The 20,114-nt window shown below is 47.7% G+C and overlaps 1 protein-coding gene across 4 annotated transcripts in view; it reads left to right on the forward strand.

Moving 5' to 3' along the window:
- PLEKHA2 (pleckstrin homology domain containing A2) overlaps positions 1-20,114 on the forward strand; it is a 72,267-nt gene that overhangs the window by 12,878 nt on the left and 39,275 nt on the right. Inside the window, exons 1-3 of one of the 4 annotated variants that reach the window (XM_078445538.2) lie at positions 1,526-1,811; positions 2,165-2,259; positions 14,063-14,226. In XM_078445538.2, the coding sequence (XP_078301664.1) occupies positions 14,086-14,226 (141 nt within the window). In that variant the 5' untranslated portion in view covers positions 1,526-1,811; positions 2,165-2,259; positions 14,063-14,085. Of the gene's footprint in view, positions 1-1,525; positions 1,812-2,164; positions 2,260-14,062; positions 14,227-20,114 lie in introns of those variants that run through there. The other 3 variants (XM_078445537.2, XM_060653519.3, XM_060653520.3) reach the window with 3 other exon arrangements.

The following is a 20,114-nucleotide window of genomic DNA, read 5'->3' on the forward strand; positions in this document are numbered from 1 at the left end:
AATGTCATTTGCCCAGGGATCAAAGCTAATAAGTGGCAGAGCTGGGATTCAAACCCAGTCCATATGGTTCCAGAGAACATGCTCCTTAAGACGCTATGCTGCCTGAAACCTATGAGTAGCAAAAATCTTCACGAGCAGAAAAAAATGGACGTTGATATATTTATTTCAAAGGAAATGTTTTTTTCCTTGTGTCCCCCCTTCCTCATTCGAAGCAAAATGCTCTAATGCAAAAAGTCTTTTCTTTCTTTCTCTTTCTTTCTTTCTGTCTCTTTCTTTCTTTCTTTCTTTCTTTCTTTCTTTCCTTTTTTCACACCTGAGAGAGCAGGCAGCTCATTTTTGCTCTGGCAATCAAAATGGAAGAGGAAACTTGTGTGGTTTCATCACTGGTGCGTTCGGGGTGTGTGCTGCTACCTCCCTCCGGCTCCAGGTCCCCCGCTCCCAAGCTTTGTTGCCTCAGCTCCTGGAGACTTTTCAGCATGCCTTTCCCCCGTATCAGTGGGATGTGGACCAGCCTTTCCATCCCTCCCGCACAGCCAGTCCCTGTGCCCGAGCCTCTTGAGGCTCCCTTTGTCCGCTTCTCCCTCGAAGCCTCAACACGCCCGCATCAGAATCCCCAGAAGCAGCATCTCCCCGTCCTCCATCCCAAGGGTGAATAATCCACTACGTGTCCATGTTTCCGATGTCTTGCGCCTCACTTTCTGTATATGTAAATGATCTCCCCTTGTGGGAGGCCGGCGTCAGAACCTGACAGACCTGCCACTGATAGACTGTGGGACCCAGGGCAGATTACTTAACGTCTCTGAGTCTCGGTTTCCTCATCGTGAACGGGATTGAGATCCATAGGGTTGCCGTGTGGACCAAGTGAGATAATTCAGGGGCTGCACCGGCACACAGTAATTTTCTTAGGTTCCCCTTGGCATTATTTACTTAACGCATGCTTGTCTATTTTCCTTCTTTTTTTTTTTTTTTTTTCCCCAGAGCACCCTCCCGCTTTGAGGGCAGGAAAGGCGACTTTGCGTCGTCATACTCTGATAAAGTCCCCATACCCCTCGTTAAAAACGTCCGGTGCCACTGGGCTCTTCTGGCACATTCATGACAATCCAGGAGAATCGCTTCTTCTTCTCACCCCAACCCTAAACTTTCACCCTGAGGCCCCAGAAAGGCTAAGGGCTCCCGATCCGAGGGCGGCCCGGCTGAAGTCGCGGGGTGGGGCTCTGGGAAGAAGAAACGGGGTTCAAGAGGGAGCCCGCGCTGCGGCTCGCCTCCCTCCTTCAAGGATGCCCTCAGCCCCGGGCCCCCTTTCGGCTCGGGACACCTGCTGCCCGCGGCTCGGCGTCGGAGGCAGTCCTCCTCCGCGCGGCCGTCTCCGCGGGCCGGGTCCCACCTGCGCGGCCGCCGACCCCGGCGAGGTGGTCCCGGCCCGCGCCTGGCGCGCGGCCACCAGGGCAGCCTCCCGGGCGCCCCGCCCCCGCCTCCTCCGCGCAGCCCGCGGCGCCCGGCCGCGCCCCCTCCCACCCCACGGCGCCCCGGCACCCCTCTCCTCCCCCGGCGGGCTCGGCGGAGCATTGTACTCACATCCGGGGCTGGGTTTTGCTTTAATGCGAAACGTAATTAACCCGGAAAAAAGAGCCGAGAGACAAGAGAGAAGGAGGGGTGGGGGTGGGGGGAGAAGAGCGAGAGGAGCGAGAGGCACCGAGAGTTTGGCAGCGAGATAAAGAAATCCCCCGAGAGCGACGGCCCGGCCGGCCGGAGCGGTGCGTCCCACCCCGATGTAAACCACCCTGCCCGAGCCCCGGCCGCCGCACGGCGGGGTAAGTGGGGCGCCCTGGCGGGTCCGGGAGCAGAGAGGCGCAGAGGGGCGCGCGGGGGCCGGCGGGGCTGCGGAGCAGGGGGAGCAGGAACGCGGGCGGGGGCGCCGAGGGCGCGCAGGCGGGGGCTGGGTGCGCCTGTCGTGGTGGCTGACGGCGAAGGGAAAGGTCGCCGTGGCCCGTGGGCGCCTCCGGCAGCCCCCGGGAAATCCCTGAGGGCAGCCCCTCCTCCATTTTTCTGGAGCATCCGGGGTGGCCAAGGTCGCCACCGCCAGGGGTCGGGCTGCGGGGGTGGGGCCGCGCGGAGGGGGGTGGGGGCGGGTGTTCTGCTGAGCTGCATTTTCTCACGTTTGCAGCGGCGAAACTTCTCTGCGGGTTCTGGCGCTGGAGCACCGGCCTCGCAACGACTGCCCGGGCTGCGGGTAGGGGAGGAAAGCGGAGAACGTCCCAGGCAAGTCCCGTGGGCTCGGACTGGGCCAAGGATCCTCATTTTTCTCTTCCCCTATTACCTTATTACGTGACAGGCCTACAGTGCTCCCCTAGGGAGATCCCTTCCTTTCCATTGGGTCCAGCTCGGGCCCTCGGGCTTCTGGAACTCCAGGCTGTGGGGGTGACTTGAAGGAAAACTGTCCTAAGATCCAAGTTCGGTGCCAGATTGGGAAAGCACCCTCGAGAGAGCTGTCTCTGGCTCTCACTAACTTCTTCCTCACCTTATACGCTTCCCTTTTCTGCTCTAGTTCTGAAGACTGTTACTTCATCAAATTAACAACAAAAAAATAACAAAACCCCAAACCAAAAGAAAAAAAAAACAGATAAAGGAGGAGGAAAGGGAAAAAAGAGGCCGTGCAGGAAGGAAAAGTGTACAGGCACCTCCAGAGAGGAGGCGCGGCAGGGCCACCTCCACTTGGGCCTTACACATCTCCTCCCCCAGGCCAGCCCTCCCCCACACCCCCAGCCTTTTGCCTGAAAGTTTCCTTCCTTCTTAGCGAGTTTGGGTTCAAGCCGAATCTCCCCCCTCTAACTCCGTCTCCCGTTCCTCCTCTTTGCTTTCTTTAGGACTCCAAATGGGTTTTTTTTTTTTTTTTTTTTTTTTTTTTTTTTCAGAGGAGAGTAAACAGCAGAAAGAGGGAGGGGAAAGCATTTTACCAGGACACCAGCTGTGGTTCTTGGAGGCACCTCAGCCCGCTGAGTGGTGGTTTGCACTGGGGCTGAAGTTCCAAAATTGTACTCCTGTTCCTAATATATCTAAGTCAGCCCCCTTTTCCCTCCTTTCTGGAGCTTCATCGTTGTTCTTTGGTGTCAAAGCCTTCAGAAACAGTAAAGCCAAAAGTCTTGAAAGAATAGAAGTGTTTGTGTTCTGTTTCACGGTTGCACTCAGTTGACATTTAATGGATAGTAAGGATAGGAAAGACAGGAACTAAACCCAGCCTCTGTCTTCAGGGAGCTTGCAGTCTGATGGAGGACGCAGGCTGTACATGAGTGCCTAAAATAGAGATCCGGGGTGCTTTGAGAAACCAGAAGAGGCTTTTTAAAAAGCATCCTCCTTTCAGATACTTGTCTTCTCCATGTGTGCCGGTTGAACACACAATGACTTTTGCCATAGCAAAGTCTAGCTTGTAGTCTAGACGCTGTGGGCAGCCCAATGTATGACATCTCCTGGGTGCTAAGCCAAATGTTTGTTGAATGAATGAATGGATGAATGAATGGCTGCAGGTACATGAATTGCTTGCACCTGTCCAGTTGGAAGGGAAAAGAACAGTGTGGCAGTAACTCAATCCTGTAGAGATTTGGTTCACCAAGCTGGCGCATGAGGGTTTCCTCTGATGTTGCCTTTAGACCTTGTCTCCTATTTCTAAGCCTTTCTACAGGGTGTCTGTGACGCCCCTGGTGGTGTTCCAGCTAGCTAATGATGGGAGCCCTGCTCACCTCGCAGATGGGGGTAATTAATCACCTAGGTTTGATTTGGAAACCGGCTGCTCCTTGGTAGAGAGTTTGCAAGCCCGTCTTTTCCCTTGTCGGTGCTTTCTTCTCTCTTCTGTATAAGGAAGTAGGGCCTGCACCTTGTCATCCTAGTGAGCCGAACCATATTGCGCTCGGTATTTTAGCAACGTTAAAATAAATCCTGGAGACATGCAGGTTTTGGTTGGTGCCTACCTCTAGAGAGCTTCTGTGAAAGTGGGATGGGAGAAGTATTAGTTGTATCAGTCATATCATCCCGAACAGCCAGCCCTCCTGCTTGCTTGCTGGGTGTTTGCTAAAAGTGCTGGAACACTGTGAAGTAGCTCCAAACAGCAGGAGCATGGTCTTCATTGTGTGCACCCAGCTGGCACTTCATTGATTTCCTTTCTTCATGAGGCCGGTGGACAGGTGGGGGATGCCCCTGTCAAAAGGCTGGAGTGCCTCAAGTTGGATCTTGCTGTGCGCCACAGTGCAGTAAATACTTCTGATTCACTGAAGTTACTGTGGCTTATTCTGGCCCATGTAGTCCCGGGCTTGGAAAAGAGCGTCCGGGTGCTGGTACACTGGACTTCCCCACCTCTTCTGTCTTCCTACTGTGAGCAGTCTCGGTCGCCTTACTTTCAGTTTTCCATCTGTCTTAGTGAGTTGGATAGGACTCCTGCAATCTAATCTGTTAGGCTTTGGAAAGGAAGGAAGCAGAGCAAATATTGTAGTGTGACAGCCTATGGGGAGAGGAGAATCTTAGCCCTGCCCAGTATAAGCCCATCACTGAGCCAGGGAATGGGACAGGGTGGGGAGATAGGGCTGCTGAGAGGTGGGAGGGATGGGGTCCCTTCCTTCCTGTTCCAGGAGCGGGTGCAGCGGGACCATAACTGGAAGACTCCATTGACCTTTATTCCGAATCTTGGGTTGCTCCGCTCTCCCCTCCCCTGGCCCCTGCTGTGAAGCCCATCCAACCTTTTAGGCTTTATAATTTATCTCCTTTGTGAAAGCCCCTTCTCTGTTGACTGAAGTGACTGGAGAGGATTAAAAGCTGAATTGAGCTCTTTCACTGTGGAGGTCACAGCCTGCTGAGGCAGGAGCTCCTAACACTGCCCAGTGTGGGCAAAAGGCTTTCAGCGTTGGGCCTGTGGTGTGCCTTTCTGCCCACAGAGGCTGGCAGCTGAGATAAAGAGGGTGGGAAGCTAGGTCCACTTGTCCTTACACTCTTGAGAAACACTGTAGTTAAAGGGCAAAGGCCGGGATTCGCTGCCCCATCAGCTAGGACTTAAATTTGGCCATCTACTTGCAAAGGGGCTCTCTCTCCCCCCTTGTGATGCTTCTGTAGGCGGAGCGGGGAGGCAGGGTGGAGTCCCTTCCCTGGAACCTGATCTTCGCGGGCTTGGGTTGTTAACTTTCAGGGTAGCGTGGCCAAGATGGAGTCTGGATCTCTTGGCTTGTTTCTTTAAATTCTCCTGAAGAATTTTAGAGATGTAAACTATGATGGTTCTTGGAGTAGAGGGAACAGTAAGGGAGGTTTATGCCTTTCTTTGAGGGGGATCCCTTTCTCTTGACATTTGCTTGTTGATATTGGAGGGGTAGAGACGGCCCGTGCAGCTGCCTGCCCTGTAATAAGCAGCTCTGCGGTAGTAATGGTAACCGTATGCTACTTGTCAGGCACTTCACACACATGCACACGCATCATAACAACATTTAAGCAGTGCTTACTCTTTACCAGAACTCCTGTTAAGCACTTTCACACATTATTTTATTTAATCCTCACGGCCACCTTTGAAGTAGGTAAAGCGATTCTCTCCGTTTTGCAGATGAGGAGAAGAGTTCAGTGGAGTCTGTCTGACTCTAAAATACATGCTCTTTCACTTCACTCTCCCACATTGATGGACAACTGAAATCAGCATGCCCTTTTTAATGGTCACCTTCGTGCAAGAGTTTAGTCAAATGCACTCGTACTGGTCGTTGTCACCTGCACATCCTCTTAGCCACACCCAGTCCCTCCTCCTCCCCACCTTCTCTTTAGACAGGTTGAGGCCATTTACAGTTTCCCCTGGCACTTTGCAAAAAGGCTAGTAGACAGAAGTAATGATGTTGCCTTTTCATTTTTCTACTGCCTGTGTTTTAGCGGGTCAAGTTTTAAATGAAGATTTCAGCTCCCGATTCCTGTTAGGAAACCCTGCAGTGAAAACTAAAATAATTGTGTCTTCTAAGTGGGTGGGGGAGGGGACTGCCACACTTCTGAAAGTTGGAGATCTCCGTTTTTATTGGCTAACTTATAAACCAGGTGTGGCTGCTCACCTACCTGTGCCTGAGATCTCTGGTGGAGCCTTGGGCCACGGGAAGGCCTTCGTTTCCTCCTGGCTGCAACGGCCACATTTTCTCTGACCGTAGATGAAGTTGCTGTTAAAAGACGTCATGACTGTTTAAAATGTTTTTGTTGCTTTTGGCATCTTGATTGCGGTGTATCAATGTTCAGTTTCTCCAGCCTTTTCCCTGAAAATTTCCCCCTTAAAAATTCCTTCTTGAGTGTCTTTGGCTCTCCCCTTAAAGTTATAGGGTCCAGGAGGGTTTGGGCTATCTGTGTCACGTGGGCACGTTTTCTTACCCCTCTGTTGCTGTGGATGTTTGCTTTTTTCACTTCGCACTTCTGTTGGGAACATGCTCTCAGTACATTCCCTTCTCTCTCACATGACTCTCCTGCCTTCAGACTATTTGGAATTTGTTCTTAGGACACATTCAAAATGCAGTGATAGTTAACAAGAGGAGATAGATGCTCCCACACTTCCTAAGTTACAATTTTTGGTCCATTCCCAAGGATGAAACAGCCCTGCTTGTGTCTTGCTGTTATCGTGGTTTTTACCCTGCCCTTGGCATTGGTGAAGCTGCACAGGACACACTTACCTGTGCTGCAGATTTAAACATAGGTGAGCTCTGTACTGATGGCCCACGCGCGTTCCAGCGATAGTGGAGTGACTGCTCATAACCTCCTCACTCTGGTTCCTGTCTGCCGTATTACAGTCCCCTGAGACCTCTGATGTCATTTCCCGATAAACTTTCTCCTGTCGAGTTTAGCAATTGCCTGTTGGTATCCCTCTCACTCACCGGGACACTGCTGTCTCCACCTTCCAACCTAGCAGGGTATCCAGACAAGAGATGTTCTACTGCATATGCCCCACCACATGTTGAGAAACACCATCCTGACTTTCTCGGGAGCAAAATCCCTGAAATTTCCCTGTGCTGCCAACGCGAAGTGATGTGAAAAAAAATCTCCAAATTTGTAAAATAAATTGATGTTTTTTTTCATATTTGAACTGTCAGACGTCGTTTCATAATGGGGACGATACTATTTGAGGTTTTTATCTCTATTATCACTTTCTGTCCCTTTTATCTGCTTCGAAAGTGTCAGGATGGTCAAGCAGATGAATCTCCCTTACTTCACTCTGTTTTTTCCTGTATCTCCAAACTGCACTAGCAATCTTAAAAATAAGACATCCAGTAGAGCAAATTACAGCTTTAATGATGTGATAGCTCTATAGCTTTTTTAAAAGTTTTTTTAAAAAATTAATTTATTTATTTGAGAGAGAGATTGGGGAAGGGGCAGAGAGAGTGGGAGAGAGAATCTCAAGCAGGTTCACTGCTGATAGTGCGGAGCCTGGTGTGTGGGGCTCAGTCTCACCAACCTGAGTTGAAATGAAGAGTCAGATGCTTAACTGACTAAGCCACCCAGGCACCCCTATAGCTTTTCTTTTAAACATAAATCTATTTATCCATCTCTTCATTCATCTGTTTAGCCATTTATTTAAAAAATGTCAGCCCTGTCTTCTAAGTTTCAAGAAGGAAAATTCCACTAGGGGTCTTTGTCAGGGTTCCTTCTTCATTTTCCCAGAGCACTGGGCATGGTGTGGCTTAAGTGCTATAGCAGTAGAGGAATATAGTTATTCATGTGGGTGTGAATACTGAGTTGGCCTTAAGGACAGGGGGTTCTCTTATGGAGACCAGAGAGTAAGGAACCAAACCTGCAGGGGAAAGAATGAGCCTCTCTAAGAGGATGTTGCAATAGTAGGTAAGAAACCCAAACCCAGCTAGTTTGGAGAGTGCCAAAGCCCTCTGGGTAGGTACCTGGCTCTTGGGCAATTGTGATGCATAGTGCTTTATGAGATTTAATACTTTGGGGCACCTGGATGGCTTGGTTGGTGTGACTGTTGATCTCAGAGTCATGAGTTTAAGCCCCATGTTGGGTGTAGAGCTTACTTTAAAAAAAAAAAAAAAGACTTTGAAACACCAAAAGGTCCCAAGAAAGCTATAATTGAGGCAAGGTTTTGTTTGTTTGTGGAATCTGGAGACTTGACAAATTTATTCTCAGCTTCAAAATGTATACACTCGGGTCAGGGTGTGTGTGCAGTTAAATAGCTTTCCCACCTGCTGAATAAAGGGGAGCACACATTCCCTGTAGAATATTTGGAAGATTTGGAAAATACACAGAAGTAAATAAAATTCACCCATAACCCATAGATAAGAACTGCCAATATTTTGATGTCTATATGTCAGTCTTTTTCTATCCAAATATAGAAATACAAAAATAATATTTAGGGGATCGAGATCATATTCTTTTTTTCCCCCAAGTTTATTTATTTAGTTTGAGAGAGACAGAGAGAGTGTGAGCAGGGGAGGTGCAGAGAGAGAGGGAGAATCTCAAGCAGGCTGTGTCCTGATAGCGTGGGACTCAAACTCATGAAACTCATGAAACTCAAACCTGAGATGATATTCTAAGTCATATTATATATTTAAAAAATTTATGGTATAATGAGTTTCTCCCTGATTTATTTAAAATTCTTTGGAAACATAGTTTTTTTTAATGATTCTGTAACATTTCCTTATGTGAATGTCCCCTAATTTAATTATCCCCTAATCATTGGGACATTCAGGGCATTTTCAACTTGTTGTTATTAGAAATTCTATTACAGCTGTCATTTAAAATCTTTTAATCTTTTTTTAATGTTTATTTTTTTATTTAAAAATTAAAAAAAAATGTTTATTTTTGAGAGACAGAGTGAGTGGGGTGGGGGGTGCAGAGAGAGAGGGAGACACAGAATCCAAAGCAGCCTCCAGGCTCTGAGCTGTCAGCACAGAGCCCAACAAGGGGCTCGAACTCATGAACCATGAGATCATGACCTGAGCCAAAGCCAGACACTTAACTGACTGAGCCACCAGGTGCCCCCAAATTTTAATCTTTATTTGCATCTTTATTTATTTGGATCCAGTCCTAGAAGTAGAATCACTGGGTCAAAGGGTATGAACATATTTAGCTCTTTTGTTATATATTGCCAAATGGCCTTCCACAAAAGTTCATGCTCTTGTCCTGGGTGTGTAAGAGCCCTAAGAAATCTTTTCAAGTAGATGACATTTGTTTCCAGAAGCAATCTTCTCTTTACATTCTTAACCCACTAGTGCTTCTGTCTCCCATTGGTGTGTGTTCTTTTTCCTTAGGGTGTTGGTCACAGCTGTCTCTTATTTTAATCAGCCTGATAAATATGTCAGTTGCCTCAATTCGTAGGGGACAGTTTTATTCTTGGATTAAACATTCTCCAGTAATGGAAAGTAAGACATTGAAATGGTCAGTCAAGGAGATATTTTAGACAGATATCTCCCAGTGCCCTTCACCTCATCTAAAGGTAGAAGGCACTTGAATCTTCTAATGAGCTTCATTTGGTCAACTGCAAATGTTGGCCAGCAATCTTGATTTATTTGACATTAACCCATCTTCTGTTGCTCATCAATGGGTAACTCCATGCAGTTCACTTTTTGCTCAGTCTCACTTTTACCACAAATTAAATATTTAACATATTTTCAAGTGCAGTGCATACTTAGGAACTTGTATACTGAAGAAATCTGGATCATATAAAATTTTCCTCTTTTTTAAAAAAAAACATTTATTTACTTTGGGTGGGGGAAGGGCAGAGAGAGAGGTAGAGTGAGAATCCCAAGCAGGCTCTGCACTGTCAGCGCTGAGCCTGATGCAGGGCTTGAACTCATGAACTGTGAGATCATGACCTGAGACAAAATCAAGAGTCTGATGCTTAACTGACTGAGCCAACCAGGCACCCCAGCCTCTTTTCTATTTTACTTTTCATTAAAATGCATTATTCAGTTATTTGGATTATGGGAGGGCATGTTTTGACTTGGTTTGATTGTGTGTGTGTGTGTGTGTGTGTGTGTGTGTGTGTGTGTGAGTGTGAGAGAGACAGAGAGAACACACTATTGTATGTATACATAATTTTGATTTGCATTTAACAAAGTCTAGGAAGGAAGATGAAGCAGGAAGCAAACGTGAAAAAAATGTTCAGCCTCACTAGGCATCATTATATATTTAAAACTAGCAACAGTTTAAAATGAGAACATCCAATGTATATACGATTCTAGAGATGGTAACGATATATTGCTGACTGTGATGTAAACAGAAAATATTTTTAGGAAGTAACTTTGTAATAGGTCTCAAGAATTTTAAAAGATCATTACCTATGACCTAGTCGTATTATTGCTTGGAAATTATGTATGCTGTTTCCATGTAAGAGGAGAAAGAAAGCATGAAAATAAGAATTTTAACATTATTTATATAATCAAAAATTGAGTATAATCTGTCTGATCCTAGAGAAATGGTTAAGTAAATTATAGTAAATGCAGTTCAGTAATGTTATGCAACCATTAAAGGCAATTGTTATAAAGACTATGTAGCAACATGGAACATGTTTATGATATAATTTAAAAATTTTAAAAGGCCAATTATGCGGATAGGGGCATGAAAAAGCTTGCAAAAGTGAAAATGGTTGGCCAGAGTGAATTTTTTTAAATTCCAGCATTGTTATGCTCTGAGTTTTGCACCAAAAATTGGAAAATTCTAGGGAGGTTTGACGTGCTTTGGAAAGAGGCTACTGAGTGGAGTGGAATTGAGGTCCCTTCCTCTACAAATATTCTGTACTTTTTGTCACCATTGTGTTGTGGAGGCTCAGAAGGTACTAGGTTTCATTATGCTACTAGAGCAAAGGCTTCATTATGCTACTAGGGCTAGTCCGGGGCAGGGGTATCTGGTGCTGCACCCCAGCAAGAACATTTGGCATGTTGTCCCAGGAGGTGGGGAGAGAGTCATTGTCAGGGTGTGGGGCCCAGGACATGGGTTGGGGGTAACTACTGGGATAAAGCACCCTCTAAAACAGCCCCCACCCGTAGGTTTACACCAGAGAATTTGGATTCAAATGAAATTTAAGATAGCAAGTGATTTTAGAGAGTCACAAAATGGGCTAAAACCATATAATTGGAGAAATGTTGTGAGAGAGAACATTACAAAGCTTTGTCTTGGTCTTAGGAGGGGAATTTGGGGTGACTGTGTGTACATGTGCATCAAGGTGTTTTTCTCCCCTCATGAATCAATTAGTAGCACTTCCGTTTCTCCCCTCAGTGCCCACTTGTTGGGGCTGCGCTTGGGGTGGCTGAGATCACTCTACTGGGGGGGGGGGGGGGGGCTTTCCAGGAAAAAGAGGAGGAGCCAAGGGGACTTGCAAGATGGTGGTGGCAGGTTGAAGAGTAGGGAGAGGGGATTGGGGGTTTGGGAGCTGCAGACTCCCTGTACCAAACCTTAGCCGCTGTTCTGACAAAGGATTCACAAATGGGGTCAGAATGAACTGACAGAGGACTGGGGGTTAGGACCTCAGGTTTGTGTCTGGTGCGCCATCTTGTGAGTGTGTTGCCTCTGTGTGGGTCGGCTAGTCATAACAACGTTTACACATGATGCTTGCTTCTCCTGCAGCCCATCCTTTCTCCTCACCACCCACACTCTCGATGAGCTCCATGACTCAGCTGCTTCCCAGGACATCTGAGCAGCTTTTTTTTCTGGCGATAAAACCATAGCCAGGAGACATAACCAGAATCCTTTTTGTTATCCTTCTTTTGGCACATGAGGATCCTCTCCCACTCATGGATCATGTCAATGGGAAGCCCCTCAACAAAAGTAGACTGTTGGAGGATTGTAGAAAGAGTGCCTTCCCTAGCCTGTGACCTGACAAAAAGACTGGCACTGATGAATCCTGTAGGCTGAAAAGGGAACATTTGAAAGCCCGCATGAAGTTGGATGCTGTGCTTACCAACTGGGGCTAGAGACAGTCGGCTTGGTTATCCCACTGCAGTTTATAAGCTTTCTCTTAGAGATGTTCCAGGAGTGGCAATAGTCCTGACCTCCCCTGGAAATTCTATCTCTGTGGCTAGGCTGCCACCAAGGGAATTTACTGAGTTTTCCTGAGGGTTGGGTGAGCTCCCTCAAGGAGCTGTGCATGGGACTATGCACGGGATGCCTGGGTCATCCTAGCCTTTCTGCGTGGGACTCCGATTTTCCTGATTCTCTGGGGGGTGGGGAACTGCATCCTGTCTCAGGGCTGTGCTCCTTCCCAACCAACACCGCCTCCCGTCTTTAACTCAGCGTTTGCTAGAAGACTTGAAATTCCTCCTATGGTGCTTGTTCCTGACTCTTGGCTCAAGCCCATCTCTTCCCCTTTCCTGACCTCATGCTCTCTCCACTGTGAAACGGGAGCCAGGGTGGACGCTCAGCTCGGGAAAGCGCCGGGAAGCAGGGGTCTGGCTGCAGGCACCTGTGACGGACGTAATGCTGTTTCCACTTCCTCCACTTCTGCTGTACTTCCTTCTCCTCCACCATCTTTTAAAACCCCGTCTTTCCACTTTTTGTCTTCTCACCTTCCCTTTTACTTCTCCTTTTCTTCCCTTTTAGCTGTGCTGCTTCATCTTTGTCTTGTTTCTCTGCCTGCTGTACTCTTTTGTCCCCCATCATTACCCATCAAGTGGCCGTTGGGTCCCCTGTCATCTGTCCCCATTGGGAATCTGGGCTGATCTTAACCCGCAATCAAGGATTTACTGTTCATTGGTGTCCTTGTGTGTGTCGGGGGAGGGGGGAGGCACTTTCTTCTTGGGGCAGCCTCTCCACACTGCAGGGCCTCCTGTGGGGGTGGGAGGGAGAGCAGACCACACTGCCAGTAGCTACCCTTCGAATGAGCCTGATATTGTGGGAATGTGGGACTGGCCTACCCTGGGCCTGCACCACTATGGGTGCAGCATCTTGGTGGCTTACTTGCTGACCCAGTGTTGTGGTGCAGGCATGGCCGTAAGCCAGCCAGCTCACCACTTTGCTTAGGGCCCTGGTGGACTTGGGTCATAGTGAGGTTTGCTTGTCAGAGCCAAGCGGGACCCAGTGGTGGGTGGTGTTTGTTCTTGAAAGTCAGAATGTCACATGGCGTTTTCTGGCCCTTGTGTTCCACCTGTGCATCCGGGTTGGGTGTAGCTGCTTGTTGGAAGGCGCTCATCCTCTTTGGGGAGGAGAAGAGAGCTCCTGCCCTTTTGTTTGGCTCTTTGGAGAGTCAGAAGGAAATCATGAGGAGAAGGGAGTCCGGCTTGAAGGCAAAGCTTGTCTCCCATCATCAGAGGCCTTGTTGGAATCTGTGACCGTGTTCATTGGTTGGAGCCTTCTTCTGATTCCTCATTCTTTCAGTCATAAGTGGCCTTTGGGGAACAGCAGAGTGAAGTAAGTGAAGCTAGGGCTGAGGGATGTGGCCCTGCCACAAGGCCCCATGAGCCCCTCAGATTTAATTCCTTAGTACCTTCCTGGAGCTGGAGGGTTTGCTCTTTGTGGCTGCATTCCTGGCAAAGTTTTATGCAGGTATTTGAATTGGAGCTTAAATCCTTTCTGAGTTTCATTGTGTATAAAATTGGGTTATGACCTACTTTACAAGGGCTTTGTAAAGGGTCATCATAATGCCTAGTGTTCGTAAAATGCTTGATGTGCATGGGGCACTTAATTCTCACCAAAATCTTATGAGGTGTAGGTACCACTATTATCCCCATTTTACAGGTGCAGAAACTGAGGTGCAGAAAGATTAGTTTGTAGTCACACAATTCATAAGTAGCTAAAACTGGAATTTGAACCCAGGCCCCTGACCCGAAGTCTAGGCTTATATCCTCTTTTTATGTGTAAAGTTGCATAAGACTCTGCTCAGCACACAGTGGGCCCTCAGGACACTTAGTTGAGACATGTTAATGAATTTTGATGGCTGCTTATGAAACAGAATTGATAGAGGTTTCCAGGATCTGGTTGGGGTGGAACATTTGCTCTGGGGAAAGGGGCTGATATGTAGAAGCCTACCTTCTTACAGAGGTGAGTCAAGCCAGAGTGAAGGTCCTCCAGGTCCTGAGGCAGGGCACCCTTCACCCTCCTCATCAGCACCTCCCTTCTTCCTGCCATGCAGGGTGATGTGAGCAGAGCCCAGGAATGCCTTATGTGGATCGACAGAACCGAATCTGTGGGTTTCTGGACATCGAGGAGAATGAGAACAGCGGCAAGTTTCTGCGGAGGTACTTTATTCTGGACACCCAGGCCAACTGCCTTCTCTGGTACATGGACAACCCCCAGGTGAGAGGCTGCATGGGAAGGTGGCTGGCTGCCTGTCACTGCCTGGGAGGAATACGCATGGGATTAGCTCCAAGCACTTCATCTCTTGTGGGCAGCATCACAGTGGTGGTCAGTAAGGAGTGAAACTCCCTACAACACACACACACACACACACACACACACGCGCACACACACACACACACACACACACACACACACAGCCATCCCAGATACTAGTTTGAGGAAGAAGAAGCTCATTTGTCCTGATCCTGGAGATCTGGTATCTTTTCTTACGCTCAGGAATTTAAAACTTCAGAAGTTCAGCAGAGGCCGGCCCGGCTTGTTTCAGGCTCCAAGGCATGGCTTGCTTTCTTTCACTTCCCTTGTTGTGGCTGTGGCCTCATGGCCACTCCTGCTCTTCCAGTCTGGGGCCCCTCCCTGGCAGGGAGTGTGGCCTGGTTCCCTGAGCTCAACAAACGTTGGACTTCTTTGGTCTCTTGCATCAGGGAGTTGTAGAATCCTGGGTGGGAGGTGACCTTGGTGGTCACCTAGTTTTGCTTCTTGATGGTAACAGATGAGAAACTGAGTCTCAGACATTGGAATTGACTTCATCGAGGACATGGCCAGACTTAGGTGACCTGCCTAGCATTTTGTGGCAGTGAGACACAAAGATAGGGTCCCCTACTTTTAATTGCTGGGCTTGGGAGCCCCTGGTGTTGTCAGTGGTATGAGAAAAAGTCTCAAGTCTTTTATTTCTGGTGCTATGAGTGCTGTTGGGTCTTTCCTTCCCATTTCCCTGGAGCAATGGAAGTTTGGTGGAATGAGTCCCCAAAGATTGGCATGGCCCCTGAATGTCAAGTTCATGGGTCACAGCCATGTTGTGGCAGGGAGGAGTGTGGGGCTGAGATCTGGCTCTGGTTCAAAGACTTGGGAAGGGGAAAGTCTGAATGTTCGGGGATGGATATGTGCTTTAAGATGTGCAGTGGAAAAAGATTACTGTGAATCTCTAGGTTATTATCCAGGGACTAACCCTCTAGAGGCCTTTGGCATTTGCCCTCTGGATTTGATGGCGAGAGAACATGCTGTAGATATAGAAAACATACTCTGGTTAGCTGCTGCTAGTCACCTCCTCCAGAAAAAACTTAACCCCTAAATAGAACTGTGCCCCGTGTGTCACCTCTCATTCCTGATAACCTTCTGTTGATCACTTTCATTGAAAATGCTGAGTGTGCAGAATGAACCCTATGAACACTTACATCCTTGACTTAGCCTGGAATGCTTGCCTCTTATAGTGTTTTTGTCTTAGGTTTGCCTTCTGGCCCTACTCTATCATTTTCCTTGCCTTTGTTCTGTACAGGTGCCCCTAGCTGGGTCAACAGAGCCACTGCAAAAGGAAGTGGCATTGTTGGAGGAGCTTGGGATCAAATCTTTGTTGCTGGTCGACTTGGCCCCTGGCATGCCAGGGGTGAGCTAAGGGTGACTCATGGTCTCTGGGTCTTATCATTTCCTTTCTCTTTTTCTCCTTCTGTGTACCTTCTCTGACTCACCTATCATATTAGCTAAGGTAATTCAAAAGTATTTTTATCCTGACCTACCTGCTTACCGCCATGCTTCCTGCTAAGACTGTTCTTAATGCAGATTCATTTGCTTGGGGAATCCTGACTTAACTGTTGCCAGCTACCGCCCCTGAGACCTGGATCCTCCTTCATATCCTGGACCACAGACTGAGAGCCTTGCTGTCAGTGACAGATCACTCAAGGCCACATTGTTACCATCTCAGATTTCAAATATTGTCAGTTGTCAGGATTTCCCTTGCTCTGTACTGCCCACTGATTTTACTGTTCCTTGGTTCCAGAACCCACACTAACCTTGAATGCTCTGCCCTGGGCCGCCTTACTAGGACCTCTGGGGTGAGCCCTCATCTGCCAAGGGCAGCCTCTTGCACTTCCCTGCTGACTGAGCTCTCGGCTGCACTTTGTGCTAGAGCCTTCTTTGAGTTTGAGTTACCAAATAGAACTTGTGGTCACTGCTGGGGAGTCTTTACAGTTTCCCTGGAAGCAGAGATTTCAGCTGGCCTGGCATATGCCTAAAAAAGCAGAGTCTTGCTGTTGACATAGTTCAGAACAATAGTTTAGAACATTTTCCTCCTTCAGCTGTTGACTTAGCTCATCATTGTGTTAATGGCCAAATAGCCATTCTAGATTTGAGAGTGGATATTTTTATAAGTTGTAAAATAGTATTAGTGAACATTTATTACTGTGTGGCAAGAACTGTTCTAAAGACTTCATGGGGTTTTCATTTTATTCTGACAAGTCTAATTGATAGGTATTATTGTCCTTACTGTAAAGGTGAGGTGGGTGAGGCAGAGAGGGGAAGAATTTGCCCATGGCTACATAGTGAAGAGTTTCAGAGCCAAGATTCCAGCCCTGGCAGTCTGACTCCAGTTCTTCTGCCTTTATTGCTGATAATGAGACCATCATCGTAATGTTGCTTAGGAGGAAGGAAAGCTTTAGAGGCAGTGTCTGATTAAGAAAGAGAAGCCAGAGGACGCTCAGGGCTGGGAGGTCCTCTAGGGTAGGGAGCTCATCTGGCTTAGGTTTTGATCCATAGTGTCCAGCATTCAATAAAGGTGTGTGCTCAATGAATGGATGAACAGACCAAAGAGGGCCAAGTGAAGAGTCTGTCCAAAGGGAGGCCTTTGTGAAATGCAGAGTGCCCAACACTGCTCTCCTGGGGTTGGGCTTCCCTTGGGCCTAAATTGAGTGGAAACTCTGCAGAGGCAGACAAAGCAGAGTGCTGGAAGTCAGGAGAAGGGTGGATTGGAGATGATCCCCAGGAGCAAACGGAGAGGGTGGGTGGAGGGGGTGCTCTGCCCCTGAGGAGAGAGACATGGAACTGCGTTCGGTCACTCACTATCTTATTTTTATAGGGCAAAAGAGACGCCTGATAAGGTGTCTTAGTTAATAGGCACTAGTAAGCAGGGGATTCTTGCAGCCCATGTCTCTGATCTTTGCCTGTTGAAGCCACTTGGTAGTTGGTGGTTATGGAGCCTGTTTTTCCTACTGCTGCTGCTACTATTATTGTTACCTGCTGCTTATGCTTACCGAGCGTGAAATGTTTTACATACATTATCTCATTACGTTCTCCTAATAATCCTGGGACTCAGGGACCGTCATCACTCTGGACGAGGAGCAGGAAGTTTGGCAACTTTGTTCAGAGTCACACAGGTGTTAAAATGTAGAGCTGGAGTTGGAGCCAGGTATAGATGCTCCAGTGCCTGCTTTCTTCACCTGCATCCGCTTCCTCCCACTGATGTCTGTGCTCAGCCCTGTGCAAGGTCCTGGAGACGAGGTGGGAGCTGAATTCAGTGAAGTCTTTGCCACTGGGAAGCTTCAGGTTTAGCTGGAGAGATGAAAACATCACACACGACTGTGGTGCTAAAAATCTCAGCGCAGCTTTATAACAAGATGGCACAGTGTTGAGTTGAATGGCCCAGATGCCAGTAGGTTGGCTGAAGGGGAAGGGGGTGCAGTTTTCTGGTGTGTCTGCCCATCCAGGGAAGGTGTAGGGCCTCAAGGTGGAGCCTCACATGGAAAGTTCTCAGGTCTGGGAGGCGAGATGAAGGATCAGATTCTGGCTCTGCCACTGAGTGGTTTTGTACATTAGGTGAGGTATCTGTGCTCACTGGGCTGTAGGTACTCTAGATGATCTCTAACATGGCTGTCAGCCCTTCGTTTCCTGAAGGGCGAAGAGTAGAGTGAGCTACTGGAGTTTAGCAACACAACTTAACACAGGTTTGCTAAACACGCCCTGTGCACCATAAGCCACTGTGGATGCTGAGGCTCCAGCAGTGCATAGACCGCATCTTTTCCTTCATGGAGCTTACACTGTCGGTGAGGAGGTGGACGATTAAAAAAAAATGTGGCAGGGAGAGTGGGACCCCCACCTTCGTGGAGGGGGGTGGTGCTAGATCCAGATATGGAAGGATGGGTGAGATGAATTATTACCACAAGTGATTCCCATTTGCAGGGCATTTTATAGGTTTTGAAGTGTTTTCACTTATGCTATTTCATTTGATAGGGTTTTTTTTCAATATTTATTTATTTCTGGGAGAGTGCAAGTGGGGGAGGGAGAAGGGACAAGGGATGTGAAGCGGGCTGTGCACTGACAGGCTGACAGCAGTGAGCCTCAAACTCAGGAACCGTGAGATCATGACCTGAGCTGAAGTTGGACGCTTAGCTGACTGAGCCACCCAGGCACCCCTCTCATTTGATTGTTATGCACTCTATCCTAAGCAGAGCCAAAGAGGAAGAGGAAGGTATTCTATGTGAGGGAAACAGCAGTCATTTGGGGACAGAGGCTGTCCCAAGGAGGAAGGTGAGCTCACCTGGTTAGAGTGAGACCCCAAGACCAGGAGTCAGGCACCAAGACAAGGATTTGTGCCAAGCTCTTTCTTAAGGAAATGTTCTTCTGGAAGCTGTCAAGAGAGCTGGGAAGCAGGACAGGGAAGCAGAGGAAGCCAGACAAAGATCTTCCAAGAAGTTGGCAAAGGGTAGGCCTCAGCCTGATGCTGCAGGGGGGCTCGCTGTAGGTTAGGCCTCAGAGTTCTCCGAGACATGGGCTTTCGCATGCCCCACTGGACAGTCACTGGTTTTGGCTCTACCAGTGTGGGCAAAACAGCTCCAGAGGCCTGAAGGCTGCCCTCGGAAACAGAGCTACAGGTGCCGGCCATTGTGTGCACAGCAGCCGTGTCTGCTCACGGGATGAATGGCAGGGGTACGCTAGGCATCAGCATGCACGGGCCCAGTACAGCCCCAGATGTCCGATAGAATTTGGATTCAATGTGGTAAAGTTTTTAATACAGGCAGTGGTGACACCAGACCGATATGGGATGAAACCCATTTGCTAAAAAGCACCCCTATAAATAGAAAGTTTCAATATTATTGGTTATGGCCACAGATTTGGCTAATGCTTTTAAAAATTGATACGCTGATAATATTAAGTACACAAATAATTTTTGAACAGAAACAAACATTGGCTGGATCTCCCTGAAACGTCACTATGATATTACAGAACGAGCGCGTGTATTTTAATTTAATGTTGGTCTCTATCATGAGAGAGGAGAGGAAATACCTTAATTGGGCTGCTTTACTTTATTACAGTGACCTACAGAGTGACTAACTATATTTTAGTTGCACAGCAACGCTTATGTTCCACCCTCGTGATGCCCACTTGCCTAAGTAATTGCAAGACGTAATTACAGAAGCATGAAAATACTGTTGTACTAGATGGTTGTTCTTGTCAAATGTACTCTGCGAAGTGTATTTTCTCTCTGTTGACAGAAAAATACTCAGATGCTTTTACTTTGCAAAGGCTGTGATATGAATTATGGATCATTATAACCTTCAGAAAGATTGTTATCTCTCCTGGTAACTCTGGGGTGCAATGAAAGCCCTTTGCTTTTTTTTTTTTTTAAAGAACTTTTAATAAGTTCTTTCCATTGAAAGTGGCAAGCAGTTTCACCTGTGTTGACAAAAAAGATGGTTATTTGACTATTTTGGGTTTTTGGATATATTAGTAGAATACAGAACAGTGGTAGGAATATATAGAACATATAAATGAGCAATAATGTTGTCTCTTTTTTTAATGTTTATTTTTGAGAGAGAGAGAGAGAGAGGGAGAATGAGTAGGGTAGGGGCAGAGAGAGGTGGGTACAGAGGACCTGAGGTGGGCTCTATGCTGACACAGAGCGCCCAATGTGGGGCTCAAACTCACCAACTGCGGGATCATGATCTGAAGTTAGATGCTTAACTGGCTGAGCCACTTAGGCGCCCCGACAATAGTGTTGTCTTAAAGGCTAGGTGAAAATTGCTACTTTTTAAAATTGTGTTTTCTGTCAGAAACCTCCT

Source organism: Panthera onca, chromosome B1, assembly GCF_046562875.1.
Source record: "Panthera onca isolate mPanOnc1 chromosome B1, mPanOnc1 haplotype 2, whole genome shotgun sequence".
Lineage (NCBI taxonomy): Eukaryota > Metazoa > Chordata > Mammalia > Carnivora > Felidae > Panthera > Panthera onca.